The sequence below is a fragment of the Rhinichthys klamathensis genome, unplaced genomic scaffold (assembly GCF_029890125.1).
Source record: "Rhinichthys klamathensis goyatoka isolate OS25496 unplaced genomic scaffold, OSU_Roscu_1.1 h1tg000015l_1, whole genome shotgun sequence".
Lineage (NCBI taxonomy): Eukaryota > Metazoa > Chordata > Actinopteri > Cypriniformes > Leuciscidae > Rhinichthys > Rhinichthys klamathensis.
Genome location: NW_026606567.1, coordinates 4253941 through 4273720, shown reverse-complemented (window position 1 = coordinate 4273720; position 19780 = coordinate 4253941). Strand labels below are relative to the sequence as shown.

The window sequence follows — 19780 nt, the reverse complement described above, 5'->3', positions numbered from 1 at the left end:
TAACCATCTAAATGAATCTGATTCAAACTATCAAATTATCCAATTCCCTTTTAAAAACGAATTGAATAATCCAATTTCCTTTTACAAATCATTCTATTTCTTTTCATAAAGATAATTTAAACAACATAAAACCAACCAAATGAAGTTGAAATGTCAATATCTTTAATTGTTTGCAGTTCTTAAACAACTTGTTGAACACCTTGTAACCACAAGTTGTAACCTTCCCAAAAACAGACTAAACAGAGAGTTTGTTGAGTAAAACTAAATAAAAACTGAATTAGAATGAATGAACAAATGCCACTTGGCATGGTAGTTTTTCTGCAATGTCGAACATGTAAGGCCATTAGGGACTACAGTTGGACAAATAGAGATGATTAAGCATCTTCTGGTTCTTATCAGAAAAGGATTTGGTGTACTTGTACATTGTTCCTATCAACTAAACTAAAAAAAAAAAAAAAAAAAAACGTTTGTGTAATATTAAATTGATAGTATACCAGTATATATTTCATAGATTTAACTTAACTACAGTGCCTTATGGTGGTGTAAGTTAAAATACTGGCTCAATTGACCCCACATCATTTGGCTCACTTTGCCCCATAGCTGCCATTTTGGAAAAAAACTAGCCAGCTTACCAATTCAGACTAATATTTAATATTTGGATGGTTTTATACATTGCTAAATCATCAATATGGATCATAAAAATTTTTAGAACAAATTTGCTTTGATGTAACAATCTCCTTTTTACAGTATGACAGAAAAGATGGGTGATTCTAAAATATATGATCAAATGACCATAAAAGTGTACAGTTGCCAAGATAAAGGGGGTGGGTCAACTTACCCACTGGCTCATCTTACCCCACTCTCCCCTATACTATTGTAATGATTTCTGAAGGATCATGTGACACTGAAGACTGGAGTTATGATGTTGAAAATTCGGCTTTGATCACAGGAATAAATTATATTTTACTATTCAAATAGAAAACAATATTTTACAATATCGCTGTTTTTGCTGTATTTTGCAGCTCTTTGAAGTATCTCATTAAAATGTTTTTAAATATGTATATCTAACATAAATTATTTATTAATATACACTCCTTGGCAGCAAAAAGGCCAATCCAAAAATGGCTAAATATTTAGTGGTCTTTTAACGGTCTTCGCCATTTTAATCACAAATCACAGGTCAGGAAATTAGCAAGAATTGCACAAATACTGTAGACAAAGTAACAGAATAGCCTTCCTCACCTTGAGTTTAACGTGAGACCAAATATTCAGTACAGGGTTCAAATCTAGACTCTGACAGGCCAAAACTGGTGTACTTGTTCTCAAGACACTTGTGCGCAGGAGCATTGGCTTGTTGAAAAATAACATCTGATAATTCCTCTTTGGATAACAACTTTTCACTTTCTGCGATACTCTCATGTACTCCAAAGCATTTAATGAGTTTTCACAGTGAAGCATCTCACCAACACCAGCAGCTAAAAAGACTCCTCACACAATGACACTCTTCCTCCACGCTTCACTAGATGCATTTATTATTACTCATTTGTTTTTTTCAAAGTGAAGCTGAATTCAGTCAATACTAAGTGAATTGTTGATGTGCAGCCTTTCTCCATGTCAATAACACCACTGATGGTGCTGATCTGAGCTTTCAGGTCATGATAACCTCATATTTTCACTGCAGGCCCATTGAGAGTTCATTAACGTTCCTGATGAAGTCCTAATTATAGTCAGGGTTGAGGATTATTAATGTTTTTTTTCTGATAACTCACCTCTACAAACAGGAAACATGGTACAATGGAGCTACTGCTCTTCACTGCAGGCTTCTCTTCTGCCGCCATTGTAGATCCCTCTTCTTTCTGCTCTTGCACTCCTCTCGCACTCCTACTTTAGTCTTCACACATGAAAGAGAGAGTAAGAAAGAACAGGTCAGGTGCTAGAAAACTCAATAACTCCATTACAATAACTCATTTGTCCTTGTACATCTAGGCTAACTCTCTTGCATGATATATAAACGAAACATTAACATGATGCAATAACTTGGAGCCTTAAACTTAGTGTTGTTCTCTATAAAAATGTATGGTGCTTAATCTTAAATTTTTCTCATTATCCCTTTTCTTTTATTTGTCCTCTTCATATACATGTAAGCGATTCTTATTACTTCCTTTAGATATATGACTTTACATACAAATGGTTTTTTGAACTCTTATGTTCTCCTGAAGGTGTTTGTATATTTGCATTCTGTTTCTTGAATGAATAAAAAAAAGAAAAGAAAAAGAGATGGAGCCTAAAGCAAACACATATAAACGTATGGTATTTGGGGTAAAAAAGGGCATCTGCTGTTGAGGTGAAAGGACAATAATTAACATGATAATACATATCTGGCTGTCTTTTCCATTTATTGACATGACATGGTTAGATTCATATAGTAAATATTACATACATATCAAATCGGGTGTCCACCTTAGAGATAATCACCATATTTTGAATGAAACCATCATATTTAAAAACATGATCATATAATAAAACGTGATTTCATGTTACTACCGTAAATCTCAATTAAATCATTATGGGATCTCATTCAATGCTTTCAGAATATTTTACTTTTTAAAATAATTTGATGTATTTTTAAAATACATTTTTGTATTAAAATAAAAAAACTAATTATTTTATTTATCAAAGTAAACAGAAAATAGTGCAAAGTGATTGTTTTGAACAAGTATTAACTCAGACATTATTAAAAACGTATTATTTTAGCTAATGTATTTGTATTAATACTGCGTGCCTTTAATTTCTCAGCCAAATTTGATGTGTGATTAATTAATCCAACTTGAGACACACCAACAAGGCTGATTTTTTCAGGCTCAGTTATGTTTTAAAACTGTGGCCATTATATGAATTGCCAGTGACTGATCTCCAAAACAAAAACATCCCCCAAACCAGCAATGGAAAATATTTATTATTTACATATTAAAATATGCTATTTATTGTTTCATGATTTATTATTTATCGTATTTCCTGTTCTTGTGTATCCTTTATAGAAATGTATTGTATTACCACTGACAGTTACATGACCCAAAAAGGATTTTTAAAGTATAAATTGACAAACTGAAATACTACAAGACTTGCTGTTTACAAACTAAGGCCGCTTATTGGATCAATTAAGGTAGATGCCATATTAAGTGACTGCTCATTCCTTTACAGAGAGCTTATGACCTACAAGATTAACTATTGTGTTAAAATCAGAAGGTGCAACCATTTTTAGCAGCTTACAATCTAATTAGTAGTTACAAAGTCCCATTTACTTCGGGATATTAACTGGTCTAAACCTACCAACAACTCTCTAGGACTGGGCTTTCGTTGGACCGTGAACCACAGAGCAGCGTTTTGTCAGTTGGCCTGTTCAACATCACACTGTAAACCTCTGAGTTCAGGACAGGGAAATGAATATCACATGAAGCCAGGCACTAAAGCCCAACGACAGAAAGCATCTAGTACACGCTTCCGCTTTTAGTGTGCCTTACGCTCACAGCGGTGGAGCGGTCAACATTTTACATCTGTCAGTGTGCGAGTCCTCAGATAATGTATTGGAAAAAAAAAGGAGCCCAGCATTTTTTGAAACCTTTCCTCGTTGCTGGGCAACACTGGAAGGTTTTTCTAAAAAACTCGGCCCATGTGTCGTTTTAATGTCTTTGAGGAAAAAGAAAGCTGAAGTGCACGATCCATGAGAGGGACGTGCTCTAATGTAGGACTCCAGGGGTAAATTCATCTAAATATAACTGTAAACAACCTGGAAGCAGGTTTAAGAACAAATTGGGTCTCTCTGGTTAAATGTTAACATGTGCTTTGATAATTATGTAGATGCTTGAAGCTTGAAAGAAATGATGTAGGTAAAGTGTCTGGAAGAGCATATGGTCCACTCATGTTTAGACTCAGACACCTTCAGCCTACATGCACACATTACGGACCGTCTGTTGCGTTTTACACACAACAAATGCAAGATCGTAGTGAAAATTGTTAGCTAGAATCCTGCTGCTCTTGTTCTTTAGAGTTTTTGTCAGTTTGCTTGGAAACAAAGACAAGCTTACAAGGTACCAATTTCATACAATGAGCAATTTTCAAGCAGGTTAGTTCATTTTTTATGGTAAATTACATAGTCTCTCTCTTTCTCTGTGTGTGTGTGTACTGTATGACAGTTGAACTAATTTTTAACTAGTAACTAGAAATGCAATGTTTGTTAAGACAGATTTTGAGTGTTATTTAAAAAAAAAAAGCAGTTTAAAAAGCCTTAAGATATATATATATATATATATATATATATATATATATATATATATATATATATATATATATATATATATATATATATATATTTATTTTATGTTTGTATCTCATCGAAAAAATATTAAATTATATTTCCATGCAAATCATATGATTGTGTTGCAACTAAATGAGCCGGTTTTGGTCAGGATAAGCTGCAAAGTTGGCCAGACTTTGTTGATAGTCAAAAGTCTGGCTCTGTATGACTAACTCATGTGTGTCATACAATCTACAGAGCCAAGCTGACAAACAAACACAAAGGCAATGACTAAAATAATACATTATGCTGAAAGAGCCACTTCACAAAGGAGGGCTTTTCTAGAGATAGAGGGTTTCTGGATGACCAAATCGAGATTAGGCTGCTACAGTATATCCTCAGAGGACACTCGAGCTTCAATTAGACCAACTCCATTACAATGCAAAGCTTGCCCTGACTTTCCATTATGGTTCATGTGTGAAAATACAGACAGTCTGAATCAGCTTTCATATTACATTAGCGTTCAGAATGATTGTTATTAAAGGATGGTGAAAAGTAAAACAAAACATTCTCCACAATGTGTTTAGCTTATAATAGAGCATTACTTGTCTTCACCAATACAAACTGACATTTACAAGTTACAAAAGACAAGAGAGACATGGTTTGAAAAGACAAGCATGCATACGTGCCATTTTGCACATTATTGTCAGCAATTTTTAGTAAAATTATATGCAATGTAAATATGGAACACATTTTCCAGTAATTCCTACAGTCTGTTTTTCCCACTAGCAGGTTTTGCCTGGTCCCACTCCTTTCGGCAAAAGTCCTGCAAGATGCATATGTGTGTTTATTTACAGTCTTACCTTAAAGTCACCATGAAATATGGAATATTGCAATATCTATTATGCAGTAAATTATTTATCCGTGCACATCATTATTTTTAAATTCATGTGCCCTTGTAATCTTTAATCAAAATCACTTCCTCTCCCTCTCTTGCAGCTCATCTCTTCTCTGATGATGTGTTCACTGGCGTGAGGGCGGGAAAACATGTCACTCTCATGAGATCCACCAATAGCAAACCACAACCATCTAACCAGCCAATCAATTACCCATGGACTAAATCAAGTCCTGCCCTAAAGTTTTTCAATCGAATATATACATCACAAAAGAATTCCATTTCATGGAAATTAATCAAGAGTTTTACAGAACAAGGTAGACTTGACTGCTAGCTGGTGGCTTAAGGCTGTTTTGGGTGGTTGCCAGGTGTTTGCTTAGTCAAAAGAGTGTCTATGATATTTAAGAGGGCAACAACATAAATCCCACCAAGGGAAAACAATTATATTGCTTAGAAAAGTAATAGCTCACCTCTCATCAACAAATATATGTCTAAGCCTAAATGATGCAGGATTTATGCCACTCAATGGAAACAGAAAATACATGCTGCTCTATACCTCTATGCATATCTTTCTTCGGCAGAACACACAAGAAGATATTTGGGGTCCAAACCAAATATGAACCGCACTTACTTTCAGTGCATGGAAAAACAAAAACAGACAAACTTGAGATATAGTTAAAAAAATCTTATTTTGTGTTCCACACAAGAAAGGTTTTTAGAACTGTCATTTTTGGGGGAACTATCCCATAACTATCATTCCTTTATACATCATGCACAAATGAAACTCAAAAACATATACCATGCACGACTTATTCTGTCTCTTTTCTCGCCCTTTTCTCAGCATTCCTTGATTTATCCAACCCAACAGTAATAAAACACATGCTCAAGCGCGTAATCCTCTTGCTGGCGCGCTGTTGTTGTAAGCACCTGGATTACACTGTTTACTGTACGTGTCTAAGTCTGTCGCTCTGTCAATCATTGATTTCGTGTCTCTGGGTTTCGAGCACCACCAAAACACACGCACGTTTCAAATCACCACATGCATCATCCGGCAGCATCGCAATTTCAAGCTATTAAAGGTGGGGGATGTATATGCGAAGGCAATAAGAGCGTAAAACCCTAAAGGGATTTTGCCATACAGGGTAATTAGAGCTAGCGTTTGGGGAATACCACACACCCCCACCCTCCTTCTTCATGTCCTTCTGATTTCCAGCGATATGGGACAGGAAACATCACTCATGCATCCAGGGTGATTCACTCCAAAGCGGTCACACTCGCCGTAAAATTACAGCCATGAACCGTCCACAATGGAAGAACCCTCGCGTAACGCTGACCAGAAGCGTTCGTATGCACAATTAAATGGATATCCACTTACTTCACACCCTGCAGCCGTCACGATGGATAGATTCCTATGCAGTGGCCATTACGCGCGTTTGCCATGGAGCTCCTGTGAACCGATCCAGCTTTCCTCTCTTCGTCCTTCCTTCTGTCCTCCCACCCACACAGGATTTTTTTTTCTCGTGGAGTGTTTCCTCACATTAGCGCATGCAGACGCGCTCACGGTCTGTGTGTAAACCGCACTCGCATGCACAGGCGGATCCTGCTTAATGAGGCGTGAGAGATTAAATCGTCACCTCAACCGCAGCTCTCCAGTGCGGCTGCAGAGAATGCGCGTGTGCGCAACGGGGAGCCTGATTTGTATTCAAGCTCGCGTCTCTCTCTCTCTCTCTCTCTCTCTCTCTCTCTCTCTCTCTCTCTCTCTCTCTCTCTCTCTGAGTCTCTGAGGATTCAGGTAACAGTCTGAGCTGTAGTGAATGTAGGTTAATGTTATATTCAAATTGATCTGCAGTATAGGTCAAAGTTTGTCGGTAATATCAAAAACAAACAGTTTGATTACACTCATTAGTGGTGTTTACTATAGCATGCATCAGTATTAGCTACTGTCAAGGAGTGTTGATAGTAATGTATACAGTATGATGAACGAACGGTGACCCATATAAGACAAATGGCGGCCAAAATGTGATGAAACATGTTAGTGTTAAACTGTTCACCTACTTCTGATTTTTATAACTGTCCATTCTACAGATATAGCAGGTGTTTAAGATAAAGTCTGATCAAATTGAGTCAGAACTCCACATTTTTTCCATGCAACTTTTCATTTGAAACGACTGTCTATTGTTTATCGTATTCGTAAGCAGTGAAAGGTGGTTTAAGGTATCATTCCCTCAAAAAGTAAAATACTATCACCATTTACACTCACCCTTATGCCATTCTATGACTTTTGAAATGTTTTTTGTTTTGTGTGTGCACACACAATAAAAGTCCAATGTTGTTTTGTCTTCAAAATATAGCCTATATAGTTGTCTTGATGACGCAGGCTAATATTTCCTCCCCTCAACCTGCTTACATTCCAATGCTATCTCACGAGCAATTCGTACGAATTTGTGTGGGGTCATACGAATACGTACGATTTGTCTAAACCCTTGTGATGGGTAGGTTTAGGGGCGGGGTCAGGGGAATTGGGCAACTCGTAAAATATGTACGATTTAGCAAAAATCTTACAAATTCGTACGAGTTAGCCACCTCGTGAAATACATACGAATTGCCGTGAGGTCGGGTTGTACATTCACATAATTCTCTATAGGGCACAGCTGATTGGTTCCTGCTGCATCAGTAACCAATGAGCTTGTGTGCTCAACCTTCACTGGTCATTGGATTTGCCTTAGCAGTGCAGCGCACTTTTAGGAACCCTCCACCTCCCCCAGCTCCACCTGTATAGATCTGCTACGGGTAATTCATGTACGCTATATTGTAAAGCAGCAGCATGTCTTACTTGCTCACAGCAGCGTGTCGTGTATGTATTGGCAAGTAGCAAATCCCGTACTTGCTCTGCAGCACCAGCAATAACAGCAGCAGCGTAGCAGATCTGTTACGCCAAGACCAAACACATCAGCATTGCCATATCCATTATCATGTCAAACACTCTGAGAGTTGTCATGGCATAACTTTTGTTCTGCAGAGGAAAGAAAATGCATTTGGAATGACATTCATTGCGACTTAAGCATGGACCTAGCAATGCCTTAACAACCATCCAGAATGGGTTTTGCATGTGCAAGCACCATTCACATATATTTTAGAAATGAGCAATATCTATTTAGAGATTAAAGTACCAAACCTTTGCTATAAAAGCTTCTGGATATTGCTTTAATGTTAATTGCAGATAGCAAAGACATCACGGACTGGAGCAAATGCAAATGAAATCTGAAACTAAAGCAGCTTGCATGTCTCAAGGGTGATTTATGTGCATTATAGCAGTCCATTGGGTGCAAATGTGACTTAACCTTTTACTTCTAGACTGTGTGTGTTTGTGTGTGTGTGAGAGAGATTGGACAGCTCTGCTTAACATCTTGTCAGGCGGCAATCCCTTGAGTCCTGTACTCAGTCAGGCAGTGCGGCTCACACTTGATCATTCCTGTACGAGGGAGTGAAAAACCGATAAAGACCTTAAATGCTTCATATTTCTGCTCTGTATGTCAGCTGTATACAAAAAAAAAATGACTGCATTCTCTTTTTTCCAAGACCAGGAGGAAGAATAAAAACAAAAAGGTCAAAATCATGAATATATTTAAAGCATGGATGTTATGTACACCACTAGAAATACAACCAGTTCTGTTTCTGATCATTGATGTTTTTCTTTTTCTTTTTTGTTGCAAAAGCATATTATTGTTTATACTTTAGGGTTATAGATCTGAACAAACCACTAACAGTATCTATTTAAAGTGTAACTCGTTCTGCAGAATAATGAGAATTGAGGAGATCTGTGCTAAACCCTCCGATTAATGATTTCTGCAAAAAAATACCATAGACGTACATTGATGAAGTACCCCGCCATAACTATATTATTTTGGTGAAACTCACTAACCACCCACAACTCAGTCTAAGGGACAAGATTGCGCCATGCAACTTGAGGTCAGCACAGATTTTCACTGTTGTCGGATTTATTTTGCATAATTCCTTCAGTGAATTAGGTGTTAAAGCGACGAAAACATCTTACGCAAATAAACGACACTACCAGCGGGTGCAACTCACTCTCCCCCACAGTGTTATGTACATGGTTAAATGAACATCATGTTTCATTAGAGCCTGTTTCAGAAGATCTTGTAGAACCTCGTCCCCTAGAAAAACATCTTTATTTTCTGCCGCCACGTGGGAAATGATGCGTGTTATTCAGCGGGCCAGATGGAGAACTGATGCAGACTACACTGATGCGACAGAACGGCCCTCCCTCATTAAAATTCATGACAAAAAAGAGGTCATAGCTAGCAAACAGTCAGAACGGACAGGTTGAATTCCTGCGGTTTTTTCGGTAGAGCACAATGGAGCAAGCAACTAGTGTCACCCAGTGGAAGTAACACATTTCTAGAGAGGAGCTTTTTATATCAGCCAGCAGCCATATCACCAACCCATATCACCCTGTAGCCCAAGACTGGTTGCCCACTGAAGCTAAGCAGAGCTGAGCCTGGTCAGTACCTGGATGGGAGACCTCCTGGGAAAACCAGGTTGCTGCTGGAAGAGGTGTTAGTGATGCCAGCAGGGGGCGCTCACCCTGTGGTCTTTGTGGGTCCTAACGCCCCAGAGTAGTGACGGGGACACTATACTGTCAAAGAGTACCGTCCTTCAGATGAGACGTTAAACCGAGCTCTGTGGTCATAAAAAATCCCAGGATGTCTTTCGAAAGAGTGGTGTTACCCTGGCATCCTGGCCAAATTTGCCCAGTGGCCTCTGTCCACCATGGCCTATAATCATTCTTATATATATATATATATATATATATACTAATTGGCTTCATCACTCTCCACCAGCTGGTGTGTGTTGGGTGTTCTGGCGCAATATGGCTGCCGTCGCATCATCCAAGTGGATGCTGCACATTGGTGGTGGTTGAGGAGATTCCCCCCTCTATAGCGGTTTGAGTGCCGATTAAAGCAAAATTAATTATTATTATATCTTAATATTGCAACTTAACAGGCCGTTTTTTCTCTCGATTACATTTAACATTCTATAGAACTATAAACCCTAATTCATATTTTTATTACAATGTAATATTTAAAGAACAACATCTTAATCATTATTAACTTTTCTCTTTTTCTGCAACATACTGTAGGAACATGTATTCCTGCTTTAGCAACTTAAAAAGACAATATGAAAAGAAAATTGACCCAATTTACTTTCTTAATACACTTAGCCTACACACAAATTTGTATCAGCTCCCCTCCAACCTCATGTCATGGTCAGGGGCGTCACTAGGATTTTCATTTTAGGGGGGCTAAGCCCCCAATATGATTTTTAAACAAATTATAAAAAAAGGTAACACTTTAGTTTAGGATCTAAAGATCACTATTAACCATTTTCATTACGATGCAAAGGCACGGTTTTATAATAACTGTGGTCCCAAATGTGAGGCAGGGCAAATAGGGGGGTTCGGGGTCTCCCCGAGAAAATTTTGATTTCTCTGATCTACATATGTGCATTTTAAGATGTTCTGAAGGCCAAAAAACTTGGATAGTGGGCAGCTGACAATTTTTCTCTCCTCATCAGCAGCATCACTTTTTTTCTCTTTGTTTTTCTCTTGCCCTGTCTCTTCCCCTCCTAAAGCTGAGCTTTGACTGATATAGGCTTTTCATTTTTGTCTGTCAGTGAAGAAAGTAAACATAGGGTGATAGGTTGATTTTGCCTATGAATCATTTTCTCAGACGCGTTTATTTACTGAAAGCTACTAAAGGTAATTAAGTTTATTAAATGCATTCACAATATGTAGGCTACACATTTATTATTGATCTTATGCCTAATACAGGGCCGTAGACAGGGCTTTATAATCACAGAGGTCGTATTATATTCTCAATATGTACACATTCATTATTAATCTTGTGCCTAACATGATGAAAACGGCTTTGTTAATGTTTCTTGTAAACTAATTATTACATTACATGAGTTATATGAGTGTATAGGCCTATTTTCAGTTCAAAATGGCGAAATTAGACAAAACTATATTAGTTTGCCTGATTATTTTTTGTCATTCGTTTAACATTTATGACCTAAAAAAAGTAAAATATGAAATGTTAAGTTTAGCTACTTACATCTTATCTCGCACTTGACCGTACGCGTCGAGTCCATAGACTGTAAAAAATGGTCGTGTCGCACTCGCACTGTTAAAATTCGCGCTCAGCAGCGTCTGTGAACATAAAGCCCGCCTACTTTGATTTGATTGGTCGTCTCTGACATTGACGAGCAGTGACAGACCAATGAGGCTCAGATGAACACACAAATGAACACACACACCCTGTCCTCTGTTTCTGACGTGCTCTCTGCACGGCGCAGCTGTGGATTGAGAACGTGCTGAATCTGATTATAACAAGACTGAAGCGAACACGAATTTGTGTAGCCTACATTAATCTCACATTTTTAGGGGGGCTTGGCAGAAGTTTAGGGGGGCTGAAGCCCCCCTAAAAAGGGCCTAGTGACGCCCCTGGTCATGGTCCAATCCCAGCAGATTAAAAGCAAGTACATTTCAAGTAACAAGACACTTTGTGTAATTTTACAGTTGAATTAACAGTTTTTGGAGGTGAAAAAGAAGTAATCCTATAATTTACAGTGGAAAACCATAAAATGACATTCCCAGAATTAGTTTTTCCATTTAAATAACTGTTTGTTACTCACCTGTCACATTTAAAAACTCCTACATCTTGTGTTTTTACATTAATATTTATTGCATTGTTTTAATGTCATGTGTGACTGTTTTGTATTTGTGTCTTATCTCTCTATATTAGTATTTAGAAAAGCTATACTTGTGATGAACATTAAATCAAAATGGTGGTTGTCAGTATATTATAATATTACAAAGCATTATTTTAGTATTTTATTAACATCATAGCATTTTTTTTACAGTTCATTTAATTTTAAGCCGTAAAACCTAAAAAATAATTAAAAATTAAATTAAAAACAGCAGCTACGGTTGCACTTTACCCTAAAAAATATGGTAGCCACATTTTATCACGAATTTCACAGATTCTTTTTAACAGTGCATGGTGTCTAAGAGAAAGAATAAAGACATCACACACACACACACACACACACACGCACGCGCACACAGATGCACACACACACACACACACACACACACACACACACACACACACACACGTTTGTTAGTGAGAATCATTGGCACAGGGCTGGATGTTCTTAGCTGGCAGATCATTGAGAATCCAGATTGTGTCTGGAACAGCCAGCTCATTTAAATCATACCCACATGGTCTTCTTCATTATGTGAGAGACAGACATAAGAGGAAAGTTGATTGAAAAATGGCCAGGAATCTTCCTCTGTCCACCCTCCGCATGCTTGGCTGCTTTTAAAACATCCCATAATGCCACTGAATGAATATTTCAGGCATGAGAGGCAAACCCAATGTGTGTGCATGTATGTATGTTCATGTGTGAGTGCATGTATAAGGATTAATGCATTTCACTGCACACTTCATGTAAAAAAAAAAAAAAAAGTAATGTAGTATTGCCCTTCTCAAACACCTTTATGAGTATCCCTGCATTATATTCACATAAAATGTATACTTGCACAATGAAAAGAGTATTATTTTACGTTCATCCAAACTGTCATCAAAATCAGTGTCATTCCTAACAATATATCCATAACTTTAAATTCTACATGAAATCGAAATTTACTGCATTTACTTACAATACATCAGTTTGCATTACTCCAAAATCAAAAAAGTATTTCATCATAGTGATACTTAGTCTCTGAAACAATCTTGATTGTTTTTTCCTGTTATCACAAGTGGCTTTTTACAAACATCTACAAAGTTGATGCTGTAAATTAATGCTTGCTTACATTGACATATTAAACGTTCAAAACCAACAACTAATAGATTTGAAAAAATAAAATAAAAGTTAAAATAAAGTAGTTGTCTATCCACCAATTGAAACATCCACTTTACACCATAATGAATTCATTTAATTAAAAAAATATTCATTATTATTTGGAACCATCTTATTATTAAAGCTCCAGTCCGTAGCTTTTCCTCTTTGTCGCCATCTCTCTGTTCGAAATCTGTAACTGCAGTGATTCGCGGAATTATCATCTTTACGTGGGTTGTAAATCGGCATGAAACAGCGCGGATGAACACAGTGCTTTGAGGCGAGTGGTGCTGTCAGTCACCGCGCTGTGTGGATACTGTCATACAGAATCACAGATTCACTTTTTGAAAGTTTGACCAACATAAGAATTTTTATAAGAAAATGTCTTCTGAACAAGTAAGTAAAATCCATTTTTGTTCTGACCAACTAAGGGGGAAAAAGCCACCAGTACCACTGGAATTAAAATCATTATTACAAGCTAACCGTTTTGAATCTAGCTATGGCAAGCAGATAGTTTTGACCACTGGCAGAATATGTTTTTTTTTTTAATATAACTATTTTGGATTATTTTTAACTTAAAAAAGTTACGGACAGCAGCTTTAAATATAAACAATTGTTTTTGTGACATTCTGGATTAAAGCTTGTCCCACAAAAATAGATTTCTTTAGTATGGGTAAAAAATAAAATAAAATTTGGTCATGCATTTGGGTTCAGAGTGGAGCAGATGTGACTTGGGTGATGTGGAAGCATGTCATATTTCAAGGCCTGGGGCTCTCCGGGTTCCTCTGAATACAGCATGGTCGAAATCTGAGTAGAAAGTGTTTGTGAGTCACGCCAGAGCAAATCTCATGCAAACAGGCAAAACCCTCAGGATGTGAAAGATGGAGCATTTAGACAAGAGAAACCAAGAAACTGGAGGATTTTGATAAGAATAAGAATCATGAAATTATGGAGATAATACACACACACACACACACACACACATATATATATATACACAGTTAGTGCATACTCATGAGGAAAATATATAATAAGTGTGTATAATGAGTGTGTATGTGCATAAAGGAATAGACTAAATAAATAAATAAATACAATATATGACAATGACTTACGATTTTATGCCATTATTTGGCATATGTTCATAAAGAGCCAGGTTATACTGAAGCTAAAGACAGGTTTATTTATCCGTGGTTACTCACTGGAAACGGTCGGCTGAGGTGGGAATTAATTTGACAGAATGACTGATGGCAGGGCACTGCAAGCCAATAGTTGCAAATATGAACACAAAAGAACAAAATGCTGCTCTGGACTGGAGTATAAGCTTATTTATTAAGCATTTTGGCCGTATAGCCTATTGCTCACATCAAATGACTCTATATGGATCATAAAGGCACACATAAACCTCTACCGACCAATCCATGACTCAAACCTGGAGTGAAACCGGTATCGTCACTATAATACCATTATCATGAAGCTTTTACAGGTGAAACAAAAACAGCTGCAGTATAATTGAAGAGTTGAGATGCAAAAGCCTCTAAATGCCATCTGAAATTTTCTTCTAAAATGATCATTTTTATCAAGCTCGTATATTTAAATTCAGTAATTTCACTTAAATGACAATTATTGGGTAATTTTTCTTGACATTCAAGTGAAATTATTGAACTTAAATATACGAGCTTGATAAAAATTATCATTTTAGAAGAAAATTTCAGATGGCTTTTAGAGGCTTTTGCATCTGAACTCTTCAATTATTGTTCCATTATAACAGCCATATTTGACTGGAATGGATGTTCATAAAGAATTTCCTGATATCTATTGCTGTGCTATGAACTGCATTTTTCTACAGTATGTTGTATGGTGATGTACATTAGGTAATCAGGTGAAAGTTCATGCCAAGGTGAAGCTGTAAGTGGACTCTATAATCTGCACTTTCACTGAATCTATCTATCATGACAGCTGAGAGCTCTATAGCTTCATCAGCATTAGCCAAAAATATCTGCAGACATCAGCATCTCTGCCATCAATATACAGCAGTCCTGCAACCTCTAACCAGGGGATTTATCCTGTAGAAAACCTGGCTGTTGGCTGACTGCTTTTACATCTGAATATGAGAAATAACATCTAAAAATGAGTTGATATCCAGTAGGTAAGTTAGAATTTTTACATATCTAGTTCAGCCATGAAACTCGAGGGTGCAGGCTGATCGGTCCTTTACATGCAATCTGCAAGCAATCACATCATTACAGCATGGCACAAGCTGATTGGCTTCTGCTGATCCTGCAGCCAATGAGATTGCTTGCTCAACATTTAAATAGTCTGGTTCCTTGTTTGCTGTAAACTAGTCCTGCAGTGCGATATCAGAGTTCCTCTGAACCCCTCCACCTCCCCAGCTCCACCTGCCTAGATCTACACAGCAGCATCTCTTTGTATCTATTAGCAGTAACAAGTCCATAGCTCAAATATATTCACAAAAAAAAAAAAAAACATATGTACTGTTCATTACAGAGAATAGTGCCTTAAAACCCCCAGTACATTCTTAAAAATAGACATTTTAAAATTTGTTATGCAATCAAACATTATTATCAGAGGAAAGCCTCATGCTGTCTGATGTGTCAGTTGTTGAGCAGATTGCTTTCGTGTTTAGGGCTTAAAGACAATATGAGACAATTCACCCTTCCCGAGAGGAGAGCAGATGAAAGCAGAAAATAAAATCGAGGAGGGAGGGATGTGTTCTGTGGGCGAAGCACACGCAGAGGACGATTAATCAGCTCTGTGCTACAGTAACATAAAGAGGGTGCTTCCCTACAAATGAGTGTCACTTAAAGGAACAATTCACCTTAAAATGAAAATCCTGTCAACATTTACTCACTCTTATGTCATTTCAAATCCATATTACTTTACTTCTGGAATACAAATGGAGATTTTTGAGATGCAGTGCATTTGTAGAATTCAATTAAAGTCAACATCAATCAAAACTGACTGTAATGCCATTGTTCCTGTTCTTGTTGTGCACAAATAATCAGTGAATGTTATTCCAAAGAAAAGAAAGTTTGTCTTCATAATATTTCATCAAAATGTGATTACTCACTTGCATGGTGTGAAATCAAAAAAATATAATGTTATTTCTCTTTCATAGGAGACATTGATGAATCATATCATCTTTGTCTCAGACATTTCTCCAAAAACACCTAAGATCATACAGGAGATATTGTGCTATAAAATATAAACTGCAGACTTTAGGAGCACAATTTAAGACACTATTCCGATTTCTTTTTTTATGAAGAGATGTGTGAGATTATTGGGGACTTTCCTCTGGATTAAAAAAAAATCTAAGAAGAAAAAGACTTCAGAAAATGTCTACATTTGCTAGATATTAAAGGGGTCATATAATGCCATTTTTGTACAAGCTAGTATGATTCTTTAGGGTCTAAATTCAAACTTTGTAATATACTTTAATTAAAAATTCTCATTAGTATTGTAAGAAAACACTTATTTTACTTGGTCAAAAACAGCCCTGTTTTCAGCACGCCGTTTGCAGCTAGCGATTTGCAAAGATTAATATAAATATTAATATAAAGGTTAATAAAACGTTACACTCACTTCAGTTGTTCTAGAGGTTCAGCAGGAACACGAATAGCTGGTACCGATCCTTTTTTCATGAGCAGCTTCTTAGCAAAACCAGCTTTATACTGACCCTCGTTTATAAAGCAGTCTGCTGAGAAATGATTCGCGCAAACATGAGAGCATTGACGTTGCTCGTGGGGAATATTCCCTTCGAAAACAAACTCAGCCACTGCGTCTTCAGCGGTTCGGATTTAGGAACATTAAAATGACTGCTGTGACTACACCCAAGAACAGAACACCACAGTCGCTTAGACGCCATTCTGACAGTGCTCCAGCATATCGTCGCTGTCCGATGAAAACCGCGTATGTCCATTTTGCCGATTTTGAGATTTTTTGACGGATATAATGTCCAGGTTCATTTACGTATACAGCATGCTTCACATTATCTAAATGACCAATGAAAAGTTGTGAAATCATGTCATCTGATTTTCACGTATATCCATTTGGTGTCAAAGCTGTCAATCACGCCGCGTATCTCCCACCCTGTGGATGCATCTCGCCGGTCTCGTGAAGTTTTGAAGCACTGCTACTTGGGCACAGAGATATCACGCAACACCTGAAATAAAGCTTGCCACAAAGAACCGGCGAAGGTAATGATTATGCATGAAACATTTGAATTGTTGAAAAAGTTGACGATGCAGACTCGCCATCTTCGCAGTAGTGAACGCGCCTATAGAGAGAAATATGAAGTGATTATTTATTAATCCAGGCAAATTTGTTGATGAAACATTGATTAAAATGAAGATACAATTTATACAAAACGAAATAAAATTTAAGGAAAGGCTTTCTACAAAACAAAACTTAGATCAAAATCTGACCCATTCCAAATGTTTTCCGATATAGGCCTAATTGGTCATCTTATGATCCTATCTTACTCATCTCATGCGATTCCGTTTTCATATAATCAACATAGATGAAATAAAAAAAATAACATTTTATTATTTAAACATAAATATGAAACGTTAACTTATGTTTAAGTTTTTTAACTTATAAGCGTCACACCGCTCCGCTTTGCTCACATGCTAATAATCAAATAATACCCAGCGATCTTCGAATATTATTTTTGCTTGAAAATTTCGTTTTGTATAAATTGTATCTTCATTTTAATAAATGTTTTCATCAACAAATTTGCCAGCTTTATTTCAGGTGTTGCTTGATAGCTGATCTCTGCGCCCAAGTAGAAGTGCTCCGCCTGTGCTTCCCCCTCATAGTATCAGTCTAGCATTGCCATGTCAGTGTATTGATTCATTGTCCCTTCATAGTTTGCAAGAGACATATAATAAACTGAGCGTATTAATAAACTGAGACGTAGGCTATTTAATAAACTGAGCGTAGCCTATCTGTCAATATGAAACGCGACTGGGTCATTAATGATCGGAAAAACGCGTATCGACCACCGTTACTGTAAAATATGCACGTATGTCCATTTAAACTCAATTTTGGTCAAATGTGGATTATATCATTACACTGGCAAGAATATGGTTACATTTAAAGTTGTCGTACCAAGTATGACAACGCTACGTTCAACTGCTTTTGAAATTACGTGTTTTTTTCACTTCCTGAAAAGTAACCGTTTTGGACATACGTGAGTTTCATCGGGCAGCGACGATATCAACAATGAGTGCGCCGGTCCGCGCAGACTATGATTGACAGCTCGCTCACGAGCGAGGGCGGGTCTGTGTTGAAACGATGCTGTCAATCAACAATCATGGGAGGGGCGTCCGAGCGTGTGACGTCACAAAATCGAACGGCTCGATTTGAGGCAGGGGAAAACATATAAGGAGATTAAAACAAAAACACTGGATGGATTTTTATCATTATATGATGGTTGTGTACAGGCACTGCCAACACACATTTCACTACAATCAACTTGTAAAAGTGCATGTACCATTATATGACCCCTTTAAAGATATTTACTTTCCTACCCTGAAATAAGATAAAATAAACAAAACAAAACAAAAAATTAAAAAAGGCAACACTGTACTGGATTATCTAACACAGAAAACTATTTATCTTTATCATGCAAAAAAAACAAAACAAAAAACAACAACATATACATTCTTAAGACAACACACAGGGACCTCATGAACCTCATTAAAAGTGACAATCAATATACATAATCATGTAAAAAGATGAACTCTAAACATCACACAACAAGAAACTAACAGCCAGCAAAGAGTAAAAGGATCCTATAAAAGTAACCACATGATTTATTCATGCAGAAATGCATGCTGGGAACTCTTAACAAATCTGCAGCATTGTTGCATTGTTCAGACTCTCTGCTGAGCTGGTTGGAATGACATTTGGACAATATGTATCCTAGTATCTGTGACTCAAAAAATAAATGATCTAACACTTGGTTTCAAGCATGAACCTCATAGAGCCCATAGTTGCTCTCAAATGGTGTTTTTTTATTTTCTATTTTGTAGTATTTGTTAGTCTAAATAGATGTGTAAATTTACTGTCTAAACTAGCAAGTGAGCAGATGTAAGTCAAAGTCTGATTGACTCTAAATAAGCACAACAAATATTGTTTTATTGGATGAGATTGGACAATCACTCAAAAATCCAAAAATACACATAAACTGGGACATAAACACATAAACTCCAATGCCTAAGAAGGAGCAACTCTCACTTTGGAAGAGCTCACCACCCATGTGGACACGTGCAGCTTGGGAATCTTCACCAAGATGAAGGCAACCACTATTACAGTGGGCCAACCTCTGCTTGGAAACAGCTTTCCCTTCTGCTGGTCTCCGTAACAGACAAGAGCTGGTCTGGGGTCCAGGCTTTGCATTCTGAGCACGTATAATCGCAATGGAGAGGACGGACAGAGAAAAGCCAGGGCTGGGTCTGCCTAGTAGAGACCAAGCAAGCAGAACTGTTTCTTTAAAAACAGGACTTTTAACTCACTGCCTGGAGTGGCTCAAGGTAAATCTCTGAGTGTAGTACACCAGAGATAGATCCCAAGAGGGTAAAGAGGCAGATTCATTCTCCTTGCTCCCCTCAGGAACCTGACGATCAAATCGTGCTTCGCATTTGCAC

At 37.3% G+C, this 19780-nt stretch overlaps 1 protein-coding gene across 4 annotated transcripts in view; it reads right to left on the bottom strand.

The window, feature by feature from the left end:
- plppr2a (phospholipid phosphatase related 2a) overlaps window positions 1-6877 on the bottom strand; it is a 45203-nt gene extending 38326 nt beyond the window's left edge. For 3 of the 4 annotated variants that reach the window (XM_056233565.1, XM_056233586.1, XM_056233556.1), the window contains exons 1-2: window positions 6565-6877; window positions 1770-1891 (exon numbers count right to left, since the gene is read on the bottom strand). In XM_056233565.1, the coding sequence (XP_056089540.1) occupies window positions 1770-1838 (69 nt within the window). In that variant the 5' untranslated portion in view covers window positions 1839-1891; window positions 6565-6877. The remainder of the gene's footprint in view (window positions 1-1769; window positions 1892-6564) is intronic. The other variant, XM_056233549.1, reaches the window with a different exon arrangement.
- Between the last annotated feature and the right edge of the window lie 12903 nt (window positions 6878-19780).